The sequence below is a fragment of the Mobula hypostoma genome, chromosome 3 (genome assembly GCF_963921235.1).
Source record: "Mobula hypostoma chromosome 3, sMobHyp1.1, whole genome shotgun sequence".
Lineage (NCBI taxonomy): Eukaryota > Metazoa > Chordata > Chondrichthyes > Myliobatiformes > Myliobatidae > Mobula > Mobula hypostoma.
This window is the reverse complement of record NC_086099.1, coordinates 51,124,983-51,142,943: the sequence shown is the minus strand read 5'-3', so window position 1 is coordinate 51,142,943 and position 17,961 is coordinate 51,124,983. Positions and strand designations below refer to the sequence as shown.

General features: G+C 38.0%; 1 protein-coding gene across 6 annotated transcripts in view; it reads left to right on the top strand.

Annotated features, from left to right (window-relative positions):
* Window positions 1-17,961, top strand: part of fat1a (FAT atypical cadherin 1a) — a 183,476-nt gene that overhangs the window by 39,077 nt on the left and 126,438 nt on the right. For all 6 annotated transcript variants that reach the window (XM_063043026.1, XM_063043022.1, XM_063043020.1 and 3 more), the window contains one exon: window positions 7,694-8,008. In XM_063043026.1, the coding sequence (XP_062899096.1) occupies window positions 7,694-8,008 (315 nt within the window). The remainder of the gene's footprint in view (window positions 1-7,693; window positions 8,009-17,961) is intronic.

The window sequence follows — 17,961 nt, the reverse complement described above, 5'->3', positions numbered from 1 at the left end:
CTTTATAGTAGATAAACACATTCCTCTCCATCTCACCTAATGTTTTAATTTGGCTAATTTAAATGCAAACCTTTTTAGTTGGCTTCATTTACCCACTGTTGGGTAGCAGACATATCTCTTTGGAGGAGGGAGTTAACATTTATTTAATTCCCAAAGGAGAAGTAAAATCTTCTTTTGTTCTGTATTCTGTAGCTCTGTATTCTAGCTTCAGGCAATAACTGTCAACACTGTACTGAAAACCAAGGAGGAACAATGGACTGCCATTGACTATTAGCTGTGAGACATTGCTGACGGATGAGCAGGTTTCCCAGTTTTGGCTTGGATCCATATTGAGTGCCTGGTGGTTAGCCACAGTGAACGTGCATATGTGTGTGTTCTAAACTTTGTGTGCAGTGATTCAAATGAGTCGCACGAGTAACTTTTTTTTCACAAAACTAACTCTTTCGTCAGGTAGGCCCGACGGAATGAGCATGAAAGCATGCTCTATGGATGTGAAGAAAGGGCAAATTTGGGGTAACATGCACTTCTGTTGTCTGTCTGAGTATCAGTTACAAGAGCACCATGAAAGCATGCTGTGAGGGATGCACCCATTCTTTACAGCCCCAGTGTAAAAACATGGACTACTTGCCTTCCTTGATACACCATTGCATTGATAGTCAACGAATGAAACCATATATGATGGCCATTAATGCCTTGTCAGGCGATCTGCGTTGCCTCTGATCTGGGCTGACATTTACGTGCTGGGCGGCACCTAATTAATTAGCTTGTTTATTTCGGCTTTTTTCTTAAAGATGTGCTGGGTGCGTCCCGGCTACCGCTGTGTTCTTCACAGATTGGCATTGGTCTGCAGCCCGGAGGTTGGGGTGGTGGGACACTGGAGTGTCATCTCATCGTCGTCTGTTTCCATCAGGGTAGGCAGGTCATCTTCTTTTATGTCTGCCTGCCTCAATGTCGAAGATCAAGGTTCGTCGTCTGCTGTGGTTGATGTGGAAGTCTTGGAAAAACGACAGTATGCTTGACTGCTTAGCCTTGCACATTTTTCTATCATACAGTTCTTTGTAAGTACTCAAACCATCCTGCAAATATGCCCTAAACCTGTATACCCTTTCAAAATTAAATTTTTCTGCAATCATTGTAGCGAAAATCTCACACAGTTGCTTTAAGTTCATTTCCCGGACGACTTCACTTTTGGTCCGTTCGCTACTGCATTCGGTTTCAATTGTTATCCTTTCCTCTTCCGATTGCATCAGCTCTTCATCTATCAGTTCTTGGTCATGGGATGCCAAAACCTCTTCAACATCATCTTCGTCAACTTGCAAAAGCCAAACTCACTTTGTCCTTACTTCGTTCATCGCGATCGAAACGCTTAATTATGTCTAGTTTTACGCTAAGTGTAATACCCTTACAAGCTCTTTTAGGCCTTTCCGATACCTTAGAACTCGTCTTGCTAACGGGTGCTCAAAGTAAATCGAGATAAAGCACAGATGCTCACTGGCACGTGTTTAAGCAATGCCAGCTAGAATGCAATTCCGGGGGAAGAGCTTGGCTGCTTTTTTCACGCGCTGCCTTTTTTCGTAACAGTAAAAACACCTTCCGTTAGTGAAAACAGGTAACTAATGTAGGTCTTTCGTAACAGCGAGGTTTCATAAAGCGAACGTTCGAAAAGCAGGGGACACCTGTAGTTATTACCCCTCATCCATTAGTCTCCTGAACCAGCGTGGATAACTTCATTTGCCCTATCATTGAACTGTTCCCACAATCTATGGACTGGCTTTCAAGGACTCTTCATCTCATGTTCTCAAATTTTATTGCTTATCATTAATTATGGTTTCATTTTCTTTTGTATGTGCAGTTTATCTTTTGCACACTGGTTGTCTGCCCTATTGGTGTGGTCTTTCATTGATTCTATTATGGTTATTGGATTAGTAAGCCCGCAAGAAATTGAATCTTGGGGTTGTTTATGGTGACATATGTTCTTTGATAATAATTCTACTTTGAATTTTGAACCTTTAAATTTGATTAGTGTTTGAAATGCAGAACATAGAGAGTTGATAGTGAAGGACTTGACATAAAACCAATACGGTACTGTGAAGTCTGATTGTGATTACTCCTTAATGAATACAGCAGGGCAAAACAATATTTTTAGTCTTTGTTACACAGAAAAGAAAGCTTGTCAGAGAGGAAGATAGCTGTATCTTTCAACAGCATAATTTTTTCGCTGTAAAAGCCGTATATATAGTGATGGAAATTTATTTGGTTTTAGAATAACTGAAAAGTTGTATTTTCCATACATAATCTGCAATTAAGCTTTCGTGTATCAGTTGTAACTTAATTTCTTTTGTTAATGTTTGAGAAGTGGATTGAAGTTTTACTTGGATTTGTTGTGCAGCGCGTGTCACGTGACGACAGAAGAATCTTTCACTTCATACATTTTCCACTTTGTTCCAAAAATACAGAGACTCATGAAGTTCAAAGAACACTATAATTTGCCAGCTAAAATTAAAGCAGAAATATCTGAAAGATTACTATCCAGCAAAACATATCATAAGCAGAAGACTGAGCAACATGCTTGTAACACATTGTCAGAAAATGGCTGCTCTCATCCAAAACCTATACAGCTCATGCCTGATTTATAGTGCATTTTTTCATTGAACATTGAACCTGTAACCATGAAGGTTAAAATGCTTGGCTTTTCACAAGATAAAGTGAGCTTTGGAAAAAGTCAAGACAATTCTTGTTAATAACTGAATCAAACATAATTGATCCAATGGAAGTTTGACTTCTCATTCTATTTTAAATCATAAAAGTCACAATTTTTCGCTGACATATATCTGAAGTCTTTGATAATTAAAAATAAAATAAATACAACAGACTCAGGCTGCTGTATCCTGATCAGCTCAAAATTGTTTTTCTTGTCCTGTGAATTAATTAAAATGACTAAAAAAATATAGTTTCATGAACAGTGCACTTGTACAAATTCAGATTGTTTACTTTTTTAAAATTAATATACTTATCCAGTTGTCCCAAAAGGACCACCATATCATGGAAATGGTGATTTAGTCTGCCTGAGTACACCTCAACATTAGCAGTTCAGTGGGTGGGATGGGGGGGGGGGTGTCACAGAGCTGTGGAAAGAGTGAATTAATATCTTAATTACCTTCAACATAAGCTAGTATTATGTAACTGTAAACACAAAATAATCTGCAGATGCTGGGGTCAAAGTAACACTCACAACACGCTGGAGGAACTCAGCAGGTTGGGCAGCATACATGGAAAAGATCAGTGGCTGAGTTCCTCCAGCGTGTTGTGAGTGTTATTATGTAACTGTTAATTTTGATCTCTGGTTCTTTTCACATAATATATAAAAAAAATGGCCATTCATTTATATTTTACATCAGAGACTATCTAATAAATTGCTTAATATTGCATTTTCAAGATTCCATTTATTACCCTAAAATTGGATCACAGATAGAATTTAAGCACCTGGGAATGGAATTAGTTTATTAATGTCACTGTAGGCTGTGGTATAGTGAAAAGTTGGTCTTGCATACTATTCATGTAGATCAAATTATAACACAGTGCATTCAGGTAGTGCAGGGTAAAACAATTATTGAATGCAAAGTAAAATGTAATAGCTATGGAAAACATGCAATGCAGGTAAACAATGTGATGTAAGATCATAACAAGGTAGATTGTGAGACCAAGTGTCCATTTTATCATACTAGGGAACCATTCATTAGTTTTTTAACAGTGGGGTAGAAGCTATCCTTGAGCCTGGTTGTGCCTAAAATTGGAACAAGGTCTGCATATTGAGACTGACAATTTGGTATAATGACTTTGTGAAGCTTCAGGTGATATTTATTTGACAGTTTGCCTTTGGCTTATAATTATTTAGGAACTAGGATTTTTAACCAAGTGAAGATGTTTTGGCGTTCTATGTCAACCTTTACATTTTACTGTTAACCAGAGTAGAGTGGTGGTTCAGTAGTTTTGGCACAAGCATATACTCTTATATCTTGGCCATGATATTTATATATTTTAGACTACTGTTGCTGCTGAAAGTGGATTCCAAACATTATTTGGCTCCAGTGGTCACAAAGGCAATTAGATTAATTTGAAGGGACCAATAACACCAGAAGTGATTAGTCGAGCCAGGGAGAAATATGCATAACTAGGTGGAGCTGGGGAACTACTATTAAGTGGAGCCAGTAGTGAGTGTTATATATCAAAGTATGGATGATGAGGGATTCATTTACACCATTGCGTGTTGGGTAATAAAAAGGAGTGAATCAGTCCTAGCTATAGCATCTGTCATAGTAATAGGTTAGCATCTACTTTTTCATTACATTTAAATATGTGTAAATTAATATTTATTTCTCTGTTTTCATTCTAATTAATTACTTTAAACATCCAATGAACTATGTTTAAATTGTCTGTACAGTAAAGGAAAAGAGACAGTTATGTCATAACATTTTAAATCATAGAAATATTATGAAACCAAATGATAAGTAATCTGGACAATATTTCTTTAAATTCCTTCAAAGCTAAGGCCACGTTTATATGGGCACGTTGTGGATTCTGCATTATTGGATATCTGCTACAGCAGCTAAGTTGCCGTATCCACTCTCAGGGCCTCAAGCTATTTCTGGGACTTGTTGCTCAGACTGCAGACTTGCCTGTTTCTGTTTTAGACTGCAAACCAAACTAATCACATTCCTGGATTGTAGCAATTAACTCCACCTTACCATAGGATATACTGTATATTCAGGGAAATTAGCTATAGTGACTGAAGTAGAGCACTTCACAGGCTCAATTTAATGCCATGATTATTTTTAATATGAAAAATGTTCTTTATGGTTTAACTTGCCCCCCCCCCGCAAAACAACAGCTGGTTTTTGCAAATTCTTGTAAGTAATTACGTAATTCAGCCCTTCAAAACTGCTCTACCATTCAAGAAGATCATGATTGATCATCTGTCTGAAATGAACATGAAGATAATGATAAAATCCAACTAGTTTCTTAATGTTCTCAAGAGGACTGGTCTGATGTCTGCCTAGTGTGGACGATGTTTAATTCCAGTGCAGCTCAACAGCTGAACCCTCATTCTCTCTGGAGAGCAAAATACTTTCTTGAAAGTGTTCTGTATACCACAGGAATGAAATAAAAACCCTCCTACATTCAAATGCTCAAGTAATGTAATTCTTGATTATTTACATTAGAACAGTAGCTGTGGCTATTGGTGCTGAATAAAAATGTTTCCCAAAATAATTAGTTTGGGCCAGTTTCAATCTGCATGAGAATACACATCAACTTCTGCAGATAAAACACAATAATTGCAAGACACCTAAATAATTATATAAGCTGACAATACACTGAATTATAACTAAGGTATTAAGGTAATTTTTCTTGCCTTTCCCTGAAAAATAATCAAAATAGCTGCATGATAACTGCTAAATGAAATGTCTAATTTTGCTGCCTGCTGAGATCCTAATGCAAAATCTTGTTTTTGCATTACAGGATTTTTTTTTGTTAAAAATGATGCAGATTAACATTTTAATAGTGTGAGTAATGAAACTGTGACATGCGTTTTCATACCATCCTCATAGTTAGAGCAGTAAAGCTGTAGATACTGCAGATCAGAAAAAAAAATAACAGTTCTGTGTGTGTGTGGGGGCGGGGGGGAAGAACCAGATCAAGAACCCTTCACAACTAGGAAAGTGAGAAAGCCAGTGTGCTTCAATTTGCAGCAAAGGGAAGGGTGAAGATAACATAGTGAGTGTCTCTGATAGGTTGCAGATCAAAGCAACTTATTTACGCAAGTCCATTTCCACTGTTGAGGCATAGGCCACTGACAGCCGTTTGCCAGAGTCCTTGCTGCTGGGCCAGTCCCTCAAATGTCCCTAGGCATAGCCCCTGCTTGGAGATCCCTCCTCTCCCAGGGATGAGGTCTCCAGAGCTTCTGTTGGCCTTTCTGTACCACTGGGTTTTTATGGGATGGGCTTGCTAGAACTGTGCCCAGCCCTCTTCCTTGGATCATCCTTGGCCGAGTTGGATCAAAGCGAACAAGGTAAAGATTGACTTAAAACATGGCAGTGAACTGCATAGTAAGAAAGAAAATTAAAGCGGAAATATACAACCAGAAAATAATAGAGTTCAGAGGACTCCACTTTGGTGAATGTAACAATACCTGAATGGTGTAGTGCAGGATGTGCTTAAAATTGGTGTAGATTTGTAACTATGACTTAATCTGGGTAGCATTCTGTGGGAGTGGTAAACTATGTGAGCTGTTAACTCATGAATCTGACCGAAGGTCCACAAAGCTGCTTTATCCAAACAAGGATTTTGGTGGACCATTGAACAGAGGAAGAGATTTTTCAATGGGGATGAAATCTGGCAATTGAGAGCAAAACACAAGAGTGAAACATTTGGAACTGTCTTCAGATGGGAATGTACAGTAGATTTCATAGATCCCTGGCCTCACCGAAGACATCCCTGTAGCCAGTTTAGATCAATCCACAGTGGATTGGAGGTGACTGAGCTGTGGTCCACAACAAGCTTGTTCGAATCCAGTTATATCTAGGTTTTGGTTTGTCCTGTTATTTTTGTGATACCACTCTGGAGGAACATTGTATCATTTCTTAATGCATGCATTTCTAAATGACAATAAATGAGGACTGAGTGTCCTCATAATCTAATCTAATATCACTGGCTCTTCCTTGAGCTTGCTTTGGAGATTGTTGGAATGGGACTGGAATAGGCAATTAACTTGATGGCAATTGGAAACTCAAAAGGTCATTACCATAGATGCTGCCTGAGATGCTGAGTTCCTTCAGCATTTTGTGTGTGTTGCTTTGGATTTCCCGTGTCTGTAGAATTTCTTATGTTTCGGCCTTAAGTCCAATCCTCCTTCATGCAACCTACTGTGATTGTATAGAGCTTCTGTCCACTCCTCAGCATAGAGTCCTGTATCTTATAGCGTGAACAACAGTTTGTTTTGGAAAGCTAATTTAATATGTTTTATTTGGTGCTCTTATTGTGATCTGTTCTGATTTGGAGAAACCAACTGTGTATTGGGTGATTTATTTGGAGAATATCTCCTTTCATATTCAATTTATCATTTGCCTTTCCTAACACTTTGAATGTGGAATATTGTCTGGGTTCAGATCTTTCCTTGTGACCCTCTTCCCAACACTTTCTCATCTTCACCCCTCTATCACCTGATACTTCCCTGCCATCCATCAATCTTGTTTTCAGGTGCAATATGCTTATCTTTCTCGGCTGCACTTTGCCTTGTTTGTTATTTGAGCAGCAATGACCTTCAATTTTCCTTTGATCTCAGAAAATCTCACTTTAATTAACTTGGATCTATTTCAGGGGAAAGATATGTGAAAAATATTTAAATTATTCTTGTATGTGAGGCCAAAAAGGCTGAACAACTATTAAATACAGATTTTTACTGATTTCTTGATAATGTGGATTCTAAACCAGGGAATGTACAAATTTTTATTTCATGGTAAAATTACCTATTGAATGTTTAACATAGAAGGAATTGTCAAACTTTAGCAAAATCTGTGTATAAAAGTTGTGTAATTAAACTGATAAAAGCTTCACTATATTCTTTAGAAGCATTGTTATTAGCCTAGTGTTCCTCAGTACATTAAATGCGTCATTACTTTTTCTGTTCCTTGTGCAGGTACAATTAGGACAGCAGATCTTCTGGACCACGAAACTGCTTCGCATTACTGGCTCACAGTGTATGCCACCGATCTTGGAGTTGTGCCTCTCTTCTCCTTCATCGAAGTGTATATTGAAATTGAGGATGTTAATGATAATGCTCCACAGACATCTCAGCCAGTTTATTACCCTGAAGTCATGGAGAATTCTCCCAAAGACATGTCCGTTGTACAGATTGAAGCGGCTGACCCAGATTCCAGATCAAGTGACAGGCTGAGCTATAAGATTACCAGTGGCAATCCGCAAGGCTTTTTCAACATAAATCAGGAGACAGGTAAGTGTTAATATTGGATAGAGCTGTCATGCTAGATAACTGAGATAGCAAGTGAGATCTGGTGAACATGTTAGAAATAGATGGGAAAGTGAAGAAACAATAGAAGCAGTGTACTTAAGGAGAACTGGTAAGTTTTTTTGTGAATAACAAATTACCGAGTCTGTTTCATGAATTATTTTTCTTCTTCTGAAGTGTTTAAGCTTCCTGGTTCATACAGTTAATTAGTGCTCTTTATTCAGCACATATAAAACGTTTTCCATTCGATTGTGGTTTCAATTCCATGGCATAATGCAAAATTAAGCTATCCTTTCATATTCCCCATAATTGCAGAGCTCCTCGCCCATCCAGATGATCAAAAAGAGGGCTTTGCAGATTATTTCCATGATACAAAAAAAATATATATATATTTTTCCCACTGCATATATATACTTCCCACTGCATAAAGGCCACCAGTTTAAATGATCATTCTCTTCCATGGCAACATACTTAATTCAGTACTTACCAGTTTCCACTGGATCAGTTAAATGGAACATACTGTGACCAACCAGACTCATTCCAATTTGCCGTAGGCATTAATGTAAGTCATTTGGGTCGAAACTTTAGTTTTCCTTCCCCTCTGCCTTTTGCTTTTTAAACCTGAGGATGTTAGTGGTCCTTCAGTGTGGTATCTGAAATTAAGGAGGAGAGTAGGAATAGTAGCACCACGGGTTAAATTAGTAAATTAGAAGATTAACGCAGGCCCTGGTTCAGGAGCATGTTCAGATTTTACCATAGCATCTGGGGAATTTAAATACAGGTATCAAAGTAAGTCTGCAATTCAAGTTTATAGTGGTGCTAGAAAGTTTGTGAACCCTGTAGAATTTTCTCTATTTCTGCATAAATATGACCTCAAATGTGATCAGATCTTCACACAAGTCCTAAAACTAGATAAAGAGAACCCAATTAAAGAAATACCGTAAAAAATGTATAGTTGTTCATTATTTATTGAAAAAAATGATATTAAATTACATGTATTTGTTGGAAATCATATGTGAACCTTTGCTTCCAATAACTGGTGTGATCTCATTGTACACCAATAACTTCAACCAAACATTTCCAGTAACTGTTGATCAGACCTACACATCAGCTTGGAGGAATTTTAGGCCATTCCTCCTTGCCAAACCTGCTTCAACTCTGGCATGTTGGTGGGATTCCTTGCATGAACTGCTTGTTTCAGGTCCTTCCTCACCATTTCTATAGAATTAAGGTCAGGACTTTGACTCTGCCATTCTAAATCATGAATTTTCTTCTTTTTAAGCCATTCTGTTATTGATTTACTCTTGTCTTTTGGATCATTGTCTTGTTGCGTTATCCATCTTTTAATTAAGCTTCAGGTGACAGACTGCTACACTGACATTCTCCTGTAAAATGTCTTGGTACAATTTTGAATTTGTTGTTCCCTCAACGGTTGCAAGCCGTCCACGCCCTGAGGCAGTAAAGCAGCTGCAAACCATGATACTTCTTTCACCATGCTTTGCAGTTGGGATGAGGTTTTGGTGTCCTTTCTCCAAAACATAGCAATGTGCATTTCTGCCAAGATGTTCCAACTTTTGTTTCATCTTTCATGTCCAGAAGCATCGTAGAACATTTAGGTGGTCTTCTGCAAACTTGAGGTGTGCAGCAATGTTTTTTTTGGGAGCAGTGGTTTCCTCCATGCTGTCCTTCCGTGAACACCTTTCTTGTTCAGTGTTTTTCTTATGGTTGACATATAAACAAAGACCTTAGCAAGTTCTAGAGATTTCTGCAGGTCTTTGGTTGGGTTCTTTTTTACCTCCTTCAGCATTGCACGTTGTGCTGTTGGTGTGATCTTTGCAATATGCCCACTCCTAGGGAGAGTAGCAACAGTACTGAGTTTCCTCCATTTGTACACAATTTTTCTTTCTGTGGACTGACGAACACTCATGTCTTTAGAACTACTTTTGTAGCCTCTTCCAGCTTCATGTATCTACAGTTCTTCTTCCGAGTTACTCTGAAAGTTGTTTTGAATTAAGTTGACTTTATTACTTACATCCTTCACATACATAAGGAGTGAAAATCTTTACGTTATGTCTCTGTCTAAATGTGCAATTGATAGTAATTTATAACAAATAGTATGTACAACAGGTTAGTCAAAAAACATAGAAATACAGTTGTGCCAGCATGAGTTAAGCAGTCTATTGGCCTGGTGGAAGAAGTTGCCCCGGAGCCTGTTGGTCCTGGCTTTTATGCTGCGGTTCCATTTCCTGGATGGTAGCAGCTGGAACAGTTTGTGGTTGGGGTGACTCGGCTCCCCAATGATCCTTTGGGCCTTTTTTACACACCTGTCTCTGTAAATGTCCTGAATAATGGGAAGTTCACATCAACAGATGTGTTAGCTGTCCATACCACTCTCTGCAGAGTCCTGCGATTGAGGGTAGTACAGTTCCCATACCAGATATTGATGCAGCCAGTCAGGATGCTCTCAATCGTGCCCCTATAGAAAGTTCTTAGCATTTGAAAGGCCATACCAAACTTCCTCAACCGTCTGAGGTGAAAGGGGCACTGTTGTACTTTTTTCACCACACAGCCACATACGTACAGGACCATGCGAGATCCTAGGTGATGCTTATGATAACGGCATAGTGCACATAAACAGATCTTTCTTGAGAAGAGCAGGCTCTGTGACTTACCTGTCTTTGTGTGTCATTTTTATAGGGCAGGGCACCTCTACAACCCACACCTCCAATCTCATCTTATTGTTTGGAATACCTAACTCCAAATAGCTTTTGTAGAAGGCATTACCCCAGAGTTTCGCATACTTTTCCCAACAAATACTTGTGATATTGGATGATTTTTCTCAATAAATAAATGAACAAGTTTAATGTTTTTTTTGTGTTATTTAGTTAATTGGGGGTTCTCTTTATTTAGTTTTAGGACTTGTGTGAAGATTTGATCACATTTTAGGACATATTTATGCAGAAATAGAGAAATTTCTACAGCGTTCACAAATTTTCTAGCACCACTGTATCTAGGTAAAAGTGACCAAGAGCCTACTGGATTGTCTGTAGCCACCTGGATTACTTGTATCCTTCAGAGTGAGAAGTCAACTGATGTGGCACATATCTGATTCCAGACCCAATACCATGACTGACTCTTGAAACTTCATCAGTTCAGAAGCAATTAGACAAGGACAGCGAGCACCAGCTTTGACAGCAAGTGAGCATCCTATGAATGAATAAGTCAAAGAAGAGTCTTAAGAAAATCCATTTTGCAATATGTAAATAAATTCAGTATAGAATCTGAATCAGATTTGTTATCGCTGACATATGTTGTGAAATTAGTTGACGTGCAGCAACAGTGCAGTGTAATGCATAATATTTACTATAAATTACAATAAGAATATATAAAAAGAAATAGGTCACAAAGGGAGCAAAGTAGTGTGGTGGTGGTCATGGGTTCTTGGACTTTTCAGGAATCAGATGGCAGAGGGGAAGCAGCTGTTCCTGAAATACTGATTGTGACTCTTAATGCTCCTGTACCTCCTTGCTGATATAAATAAAAGACAAAACTATTTCTTCAGTTTTCCAGCTTCAGCAAAAACTATCAATACTTGTGTGGTAAATTTGTTTTGTGTATGAGAGAGGGAGAGATACAGCTTATAGTTTATACGATCCTTTCCACGGGAGATTTTTTTTGGATTGCTTATTAATATGAAACTGATTACTTCTATTTTGGGATCTGGATTCTTGCTACCATGTCCTATTATGGAGTAACTATCTCCCTAACTAGCTTACCAGCAACTCTTCAATACTGCTCTTGGGGTATTAGGGTATAGTGGTCACATTGTTAGACTAGTAATTTAAGACACCAGGAGTTAATTTAATAAGAAAATTTAAAAATGGATGACATGAGTTGTGATGATATTTAAAAATATAGGTTATGAATGTAGAGCTGCTTCACTGAAGTCCATTAGAAAGGGACTGTTCTTGCCAACTCGAGTCTAAACTTGAACTGTCCATAGTAATGTGACTGCATCTTAATTGCCACTTAGTTGAAGTAGTTCTACAATTTAAATGAGTATAAAGCTACTTTCAACTTAATCACCAGATTTGCTAAGATGCACTCAGTTATGTCAATTTAGCAGAGTCGTGTTTGTTAACATCTGTGTATGTTCTGATAATGTGAGAATTGTTGTGGAAGTCTTGTAAGGAACTGACTGACATTGATTATGCCCACAGTTTTCCTTTAAGCAGGTATCCTAGATTCCTGCATTACTGTTCCTGGGTCTATCTCTCACCTGCGGGATACATATACATGCATTTGAGTGATAAGATTTTAGAACACAGTTGAGAAGGTGTGGCCGCAACTTTGGTGCCAGACATTCTTGAAGTGTAGAAGTGTGATGCCATCAAGAGGTACATGAGCAAGTAAAAAGCTGATTAACTTCCTAAGAGCCTCTCTTAGCTGATGTATTGCGGCTACTTCATTTTTAATGTCATGTGGAATAAGCACTTAGATTGTAGATTGTTACAAAATGTCTTGAAGTGGTCATTTGCACAGGTAGTTTCAAGTTGAAGTCCAAGTTTAAGTTTAATTGTCATTCAACCAACTATGTGCATACAGCTAAATGAAACAACATTTCTCCGGAGCCAAGGTACAAAACATAGTACATACAGTCACACTCAGCACATATAATAACAATAGTACATACAGTCCCCAGTGGTCAGGGAAGATAACTTTGCAAGGTAGAACTACCGTTGTGCTCTGATGGATAGAACGGGAGCATGTATCCAGCAGGAAGAATTGGATCATCATCAGTTTGGAAAATCGGTAGCGGTGCAGTTTCTACACCATGTCCAAGCAAGCCACAACATCAGCAAGAGTCCGACCCTGATTTAACAATGAATGCAACAATACCTGTCTGGAGTAGTGCAGGATGTGCTTAAAACTGGTGTAGATTTGTAAATATGACTATATCTGGGTAGCATCCTGTGGGAATGGTAAGCTGTGGTTACGCTTTAAAGGAGCTATTAACTCATGAATCTGATCAAAGGTCCACAATCCTACTGTGTCCAAACAAGTGTTGGTGGACCATTGAACAGAGGAAGACATTTTTTAATGGAGATGACATTCGGCAATTGAGAACAAACACAATGGTCAAACATTTGGAATTGTCTTCAGATAGGAGTGCAGAGTAGATTTCTTAGATCCCTGGCATCACAGAGGACATCTCTGCAGCCTACTTAAATCACTCCACAGTGAGTTGGAGCAGACTAAGCTGTGGTCCACAGCAAGCTTGATTAACGGTTCCGATACATTTATATCACTGGCATCTGTCCAGTCTTGTGTAGAACCATCCTGTTCACAAAAAGGAATTCAAATCCTATCAAGCTGATCAGTATCTCGACAATTTGCAGTAAGGTAATGAAAGTTGTCATCAACTCTGTCAAGTAAAATCCACTGTGATTCAATGTTATAAATCAATAAAACATGAAACCGTTCAAGATAGTGAAGAATACTTTTTAGAGGCATTGTTTACCGTGACTCAAGCAACTTTCCAAGGACTCTTCTAAAGTATCTGCTCAAACCGCAACTTTTACCACGGCAAAGCAAGCAAGCACTTGAAAACACCTCTGTTCCCCCCACCCATGTCGCACACTCCACACATATATCACAAATCATAGAGGTCCTAGCCAAGCATGTCCTGCAAATAGACATTTACTATAAGAAGCGCAGTTTAAGAATGACTTTTAAAGTGCAGTTAAGTTTTTGGCAGTAAATGCTAGCCAGTGATGCCTGCAAGTCTGAATTAATTTCGAAGTATGAGATTGCTTGCTTCCGTAAGGTATTCTACCAATTCTGTTTTCCTCTACAATTGATATGCTTTGCTTTGTCTGGTAACCTTACTCAATATGCATGTCTAAGACGTGTGTTATGTTTGAAATTGATTTTGGCATTTCAAAATGAAATTAACACTTTGAAATTTTAACTAGATTCTGCAATAGATCAAAACTATTTTAAATTTGCTGTTTGTGGATACATGTGTTTGGAATGAAGCATATTAATTATAATTATTGTTTTGGCTGGCCTGATATTGTAGGCAGTGGAACTTTAAGTAACATTTTAATGTTTATGAAATTAACGAAGTTGGATAAATATTAGAAACCTGCACTAACTAGTCAAGAAATGCTTTTTCATCTTTTTGAGTTAACCAATTATCTCAATGCCATAACCTCTTCTGAACTGTTGTGAAAATTCTTCTGATTATTTTTCGTAAAGTTTCTTTCTCATTGATGTATAGGCTCGTAACCCCCCCCCGGATAGGAAAAGGGATGACTTTTTTTTTAGATCATAGAGCCACACAGCCTAGAACTATGGCACATCATATTTATGAATTTACAGTAATCCTACACTAATCCAATTTTGCTCACCCCACATTCCCAGCCTCTACCACTCACTAACACACAAGGCAATTTTAACAGCGGCCACTTCGTCTTCTAAACCCCACTTCTTAGGGAGGATTCAGAGCACTTGGAGGAAATCCCCAAGCTTGATTTCATCAATATGATTCTAGTACAAACAGTGACATTTTATAATTTTATAATTTTCCTATAGGCACTCAGGAGCCACAAATGTTTGTTAACGTCACCTGCTTTTCGTTTGCATGCTGTTACTATCTACTAATTACACAGACACCCATAACTCCATCCCCTCTCCTCAACAGAGCCACACATTATAAGGATGCCATGGTAGTGTAGGGGTTAGCATGATACCATTACATCACAGTGTGCTCTGGAGTGTGGAGTTCAATTTTGGCACTGTCTGTAAGGAGTTTGTACGTTCTCTCCGTGACTGCGTGTGTTTCCCCCAGCTGCTAGGGTTTCCTCCCACAGTCCAAAGATGTACCAGTTGGTAGGCTAATTGGCCAATGAAATTGTCCCTTGATTAGGCTAATGTTAAAATACTTGGGTTGCTGGGTGGTGTGGCTCATTCGGTTGGAAAGACCTATTCTGCACTGTATCTGTGAAATAAAAATAAACATGTCTATAATAAGTATGTTTTATAGATGTAAAGAGCAAGCTTTCATTTTGTCTTCATTAAATATATATTCAAATATTTGATTAGATAAATGGATTATTGAAAATATTTATGGAAATATTGGTTGCCTAAAAGCATGAAGTTACTTGGTATTTTTCAATTCCACTGGTTATATTGTTAATTAAGATCATAAAACCACTTCAGGACTCATCATATGCATTCCAGCTTTTTAAGCACTGTTTTTATTTTGTATATAGATACCTTAATTTCTCAGCCATGTGGACTTGACTGGTCTGACTTTATTGAGAACTTATTGAAACCAGAACTTAACTGTTTATAAATCTATGGAGAAAACAGAATGTGGGTGGTCTCCAAAACATTACTGGCTTTCCTTTCCTTTCAATTAAAAAAAAAGAATTTGCAAATTCAGTCTTTTCTTTGTGGTTTCTTTGATGCCTCCAGTAAATTTATGTCTGTTTTTTTTTTGGGAAGCCAAGATCCTGGAAATTAGAGGAACAATAGCATCAATTGCAGATGGCTATTTCAAAATACTCCAGACAAAATCTTCTGTTCATTTTTGGTCTTTTTTTCTTTCTTCTTGAACAGATCTGATATTTGCTGATATATAAATATCCCTAGGTGCAAGAAAAGCCCCATGAATTAATGCAATATTGAACTTCCTAGGGCCTGTCACTCTGACTTGATGTCAATGATGTCACCCATCATTCACCCATTCAATCCAATTGGAATCACTAAACTGAACAGAGGATTGGTGTCAGGTTTATACTTCTCAGCATCCTTCTGCCAAGCTCAGTTAACTCAAAACTAACTGAGGATTTAACCAAGAAAGTTTGTACTCAAATGGCCAAACAGCACACAACAATGCCTTTGCTGAGACAGTAGATTGCTTCTTGGTGTTCCAGATGCTGGGAATTTAAATTGGAAAATTAACTTCTAGTTCATGAATTTTCATATGTAGATGTTAAGGACCGTCATCAGATGTGGTGTCTGATTTCCCATTAGGTACTGTTACCATATATTGGGAACATCAAAGCAGATGTTTTTAGCAATTCTTTCTTGATTGGGTAGTTTGCGTTCTTGAGAATTGAACTCACTGCTAATCTCTGTAAATATTCTTCAGATTTAAACTTCAGATCTTTGACAAGTTGTACAAAAGAAGCTTTGAACTAAATAAAATGTGAATATAAGAATATTTAGTGCACTTAATGGTTTTTCACTGTCAGTTACTTAATAGTGCTGTTAGCTGAAGCAGGTTAAGATGAAATAAGGCTACTGTTGTGAACAAACTGTAGTAATGCAATAAAAATTCTTTGAGAAATTATTTCTACTTTTTGTGCTATAGCATTCACAAGAAAGTTTGGAAAGAATTGCAAGGTTATTCATTTATAATAATGACCAGCATTTTAATTTAATCATCCAGTCATCCATGAAGCAAAACTTTGGAATCATTGTCCATTCAGAAATCTGTTAGTGGGAAGACAGTAAGCTGTTCCTAAAATGTTAAGTGCGTGTCTTCAAGTTTGTGTAGCTCCTCCTTGATGGTAGCAATGAGAAGAGGGCATGTCCTGGGCATATCCTGGCATCAGTGAATGATCATATATTTAATGTTTAATAATTTAATAGCCCGATTGTGCTTCTTAACTGGCAATTAAAAGTATTGCATGGGTCAGCAGATTCCACAGATCTACAGTACTCTGTTGTGTTTGATCCAACCTTCTGGTCACCACCAGCTCCCCCTCTCTGCCTCCCCACCCCACCCCCTCCCCAAAACAAGCAGAAACACACACACACTCTCTTAGATTTTACTCATTGTTGGTCTTGACATTAAATCCATTGGTAAGGATCAGTAATGTTTTGGTAAAGTGACTTCTCTTTCCACCCCCCCCCACCCCCATATGTTTAAATTGAATTGTTCATCTGAATGAAGAAGCTAAGTGGTTCAATGCTTTCTTTTACTTTAATTAATATTATTGTTTTAATTAATACTGATTATGTTTTTATATTTAATTATCTGTCTTTCAGCTTCAATGTACTTTCAACATCATGTAAAAGCAGTTGAAAAAGACCTTTGGCGGTAAAGTTAAAAGGCATTCAGGGCAATCATGGGTGGGGAGCTTGTGGTTCACCCCCTGAGGCCTAGTTGGCACATATAGACCATTATACTTCACAGGGCAGCTTTAGCAGTGAGGGTTTTGGATCAATTGAACCAGGGGTTGTGAAAAGGTTAATGTTGCCATGGAGATCATCAAGGGGGTTAGTGAGCACAAGGCTGGATCAAGCATAGTCAGGTCCAATGTTTCACTGTTCTATAGATGGCTCTGATTTATCATCTTTTTCCAAAAACTGTACTTTGTGGTTGTAGGATGATAGAAAAGTAGTGCAATTAGAAGACTGAATAAACCAAAGAAAATTTTAGGCCTTAATTAGCCTGAAGTACAGCCTCGTATTTCAGTAATGTGAGTAGCAGCTGTTGTTTCGTATAAGAAAGCATTATGTACAGGGTTTGAATCCTTGAGGATTAAAGAAGAGCTGCAGAGCTGTAATTAAGTTGCTGGGCATTCTTTTTCATCTTTTGGAAGTATCCACTTCATAGAATTGCTGCAGCCTTATTTTAAACGAAATGAAAAGTGTGTATGAAATTTCTGCCCCTCTCCAGTGCCAGATAATTTTAAACTGTGCTTGAGGTCAAGCCATTTGTAGTGTTCATGGTGAAGTTCTCAGCTATGGTGTTAGGGTATCGTGGGATCAAGTGAAGTAATTGCCTTTCAGAGTTTATCAAGTTACAGGATTTGGCCTTTCTAATGTAGAATACTTGGAGCCCTTTATCTGGATTGTTCCATGACTCATTTAGCTTTTGGCTCACATGAATTCTGCTTAATTTGCTGCTCATATAGTTA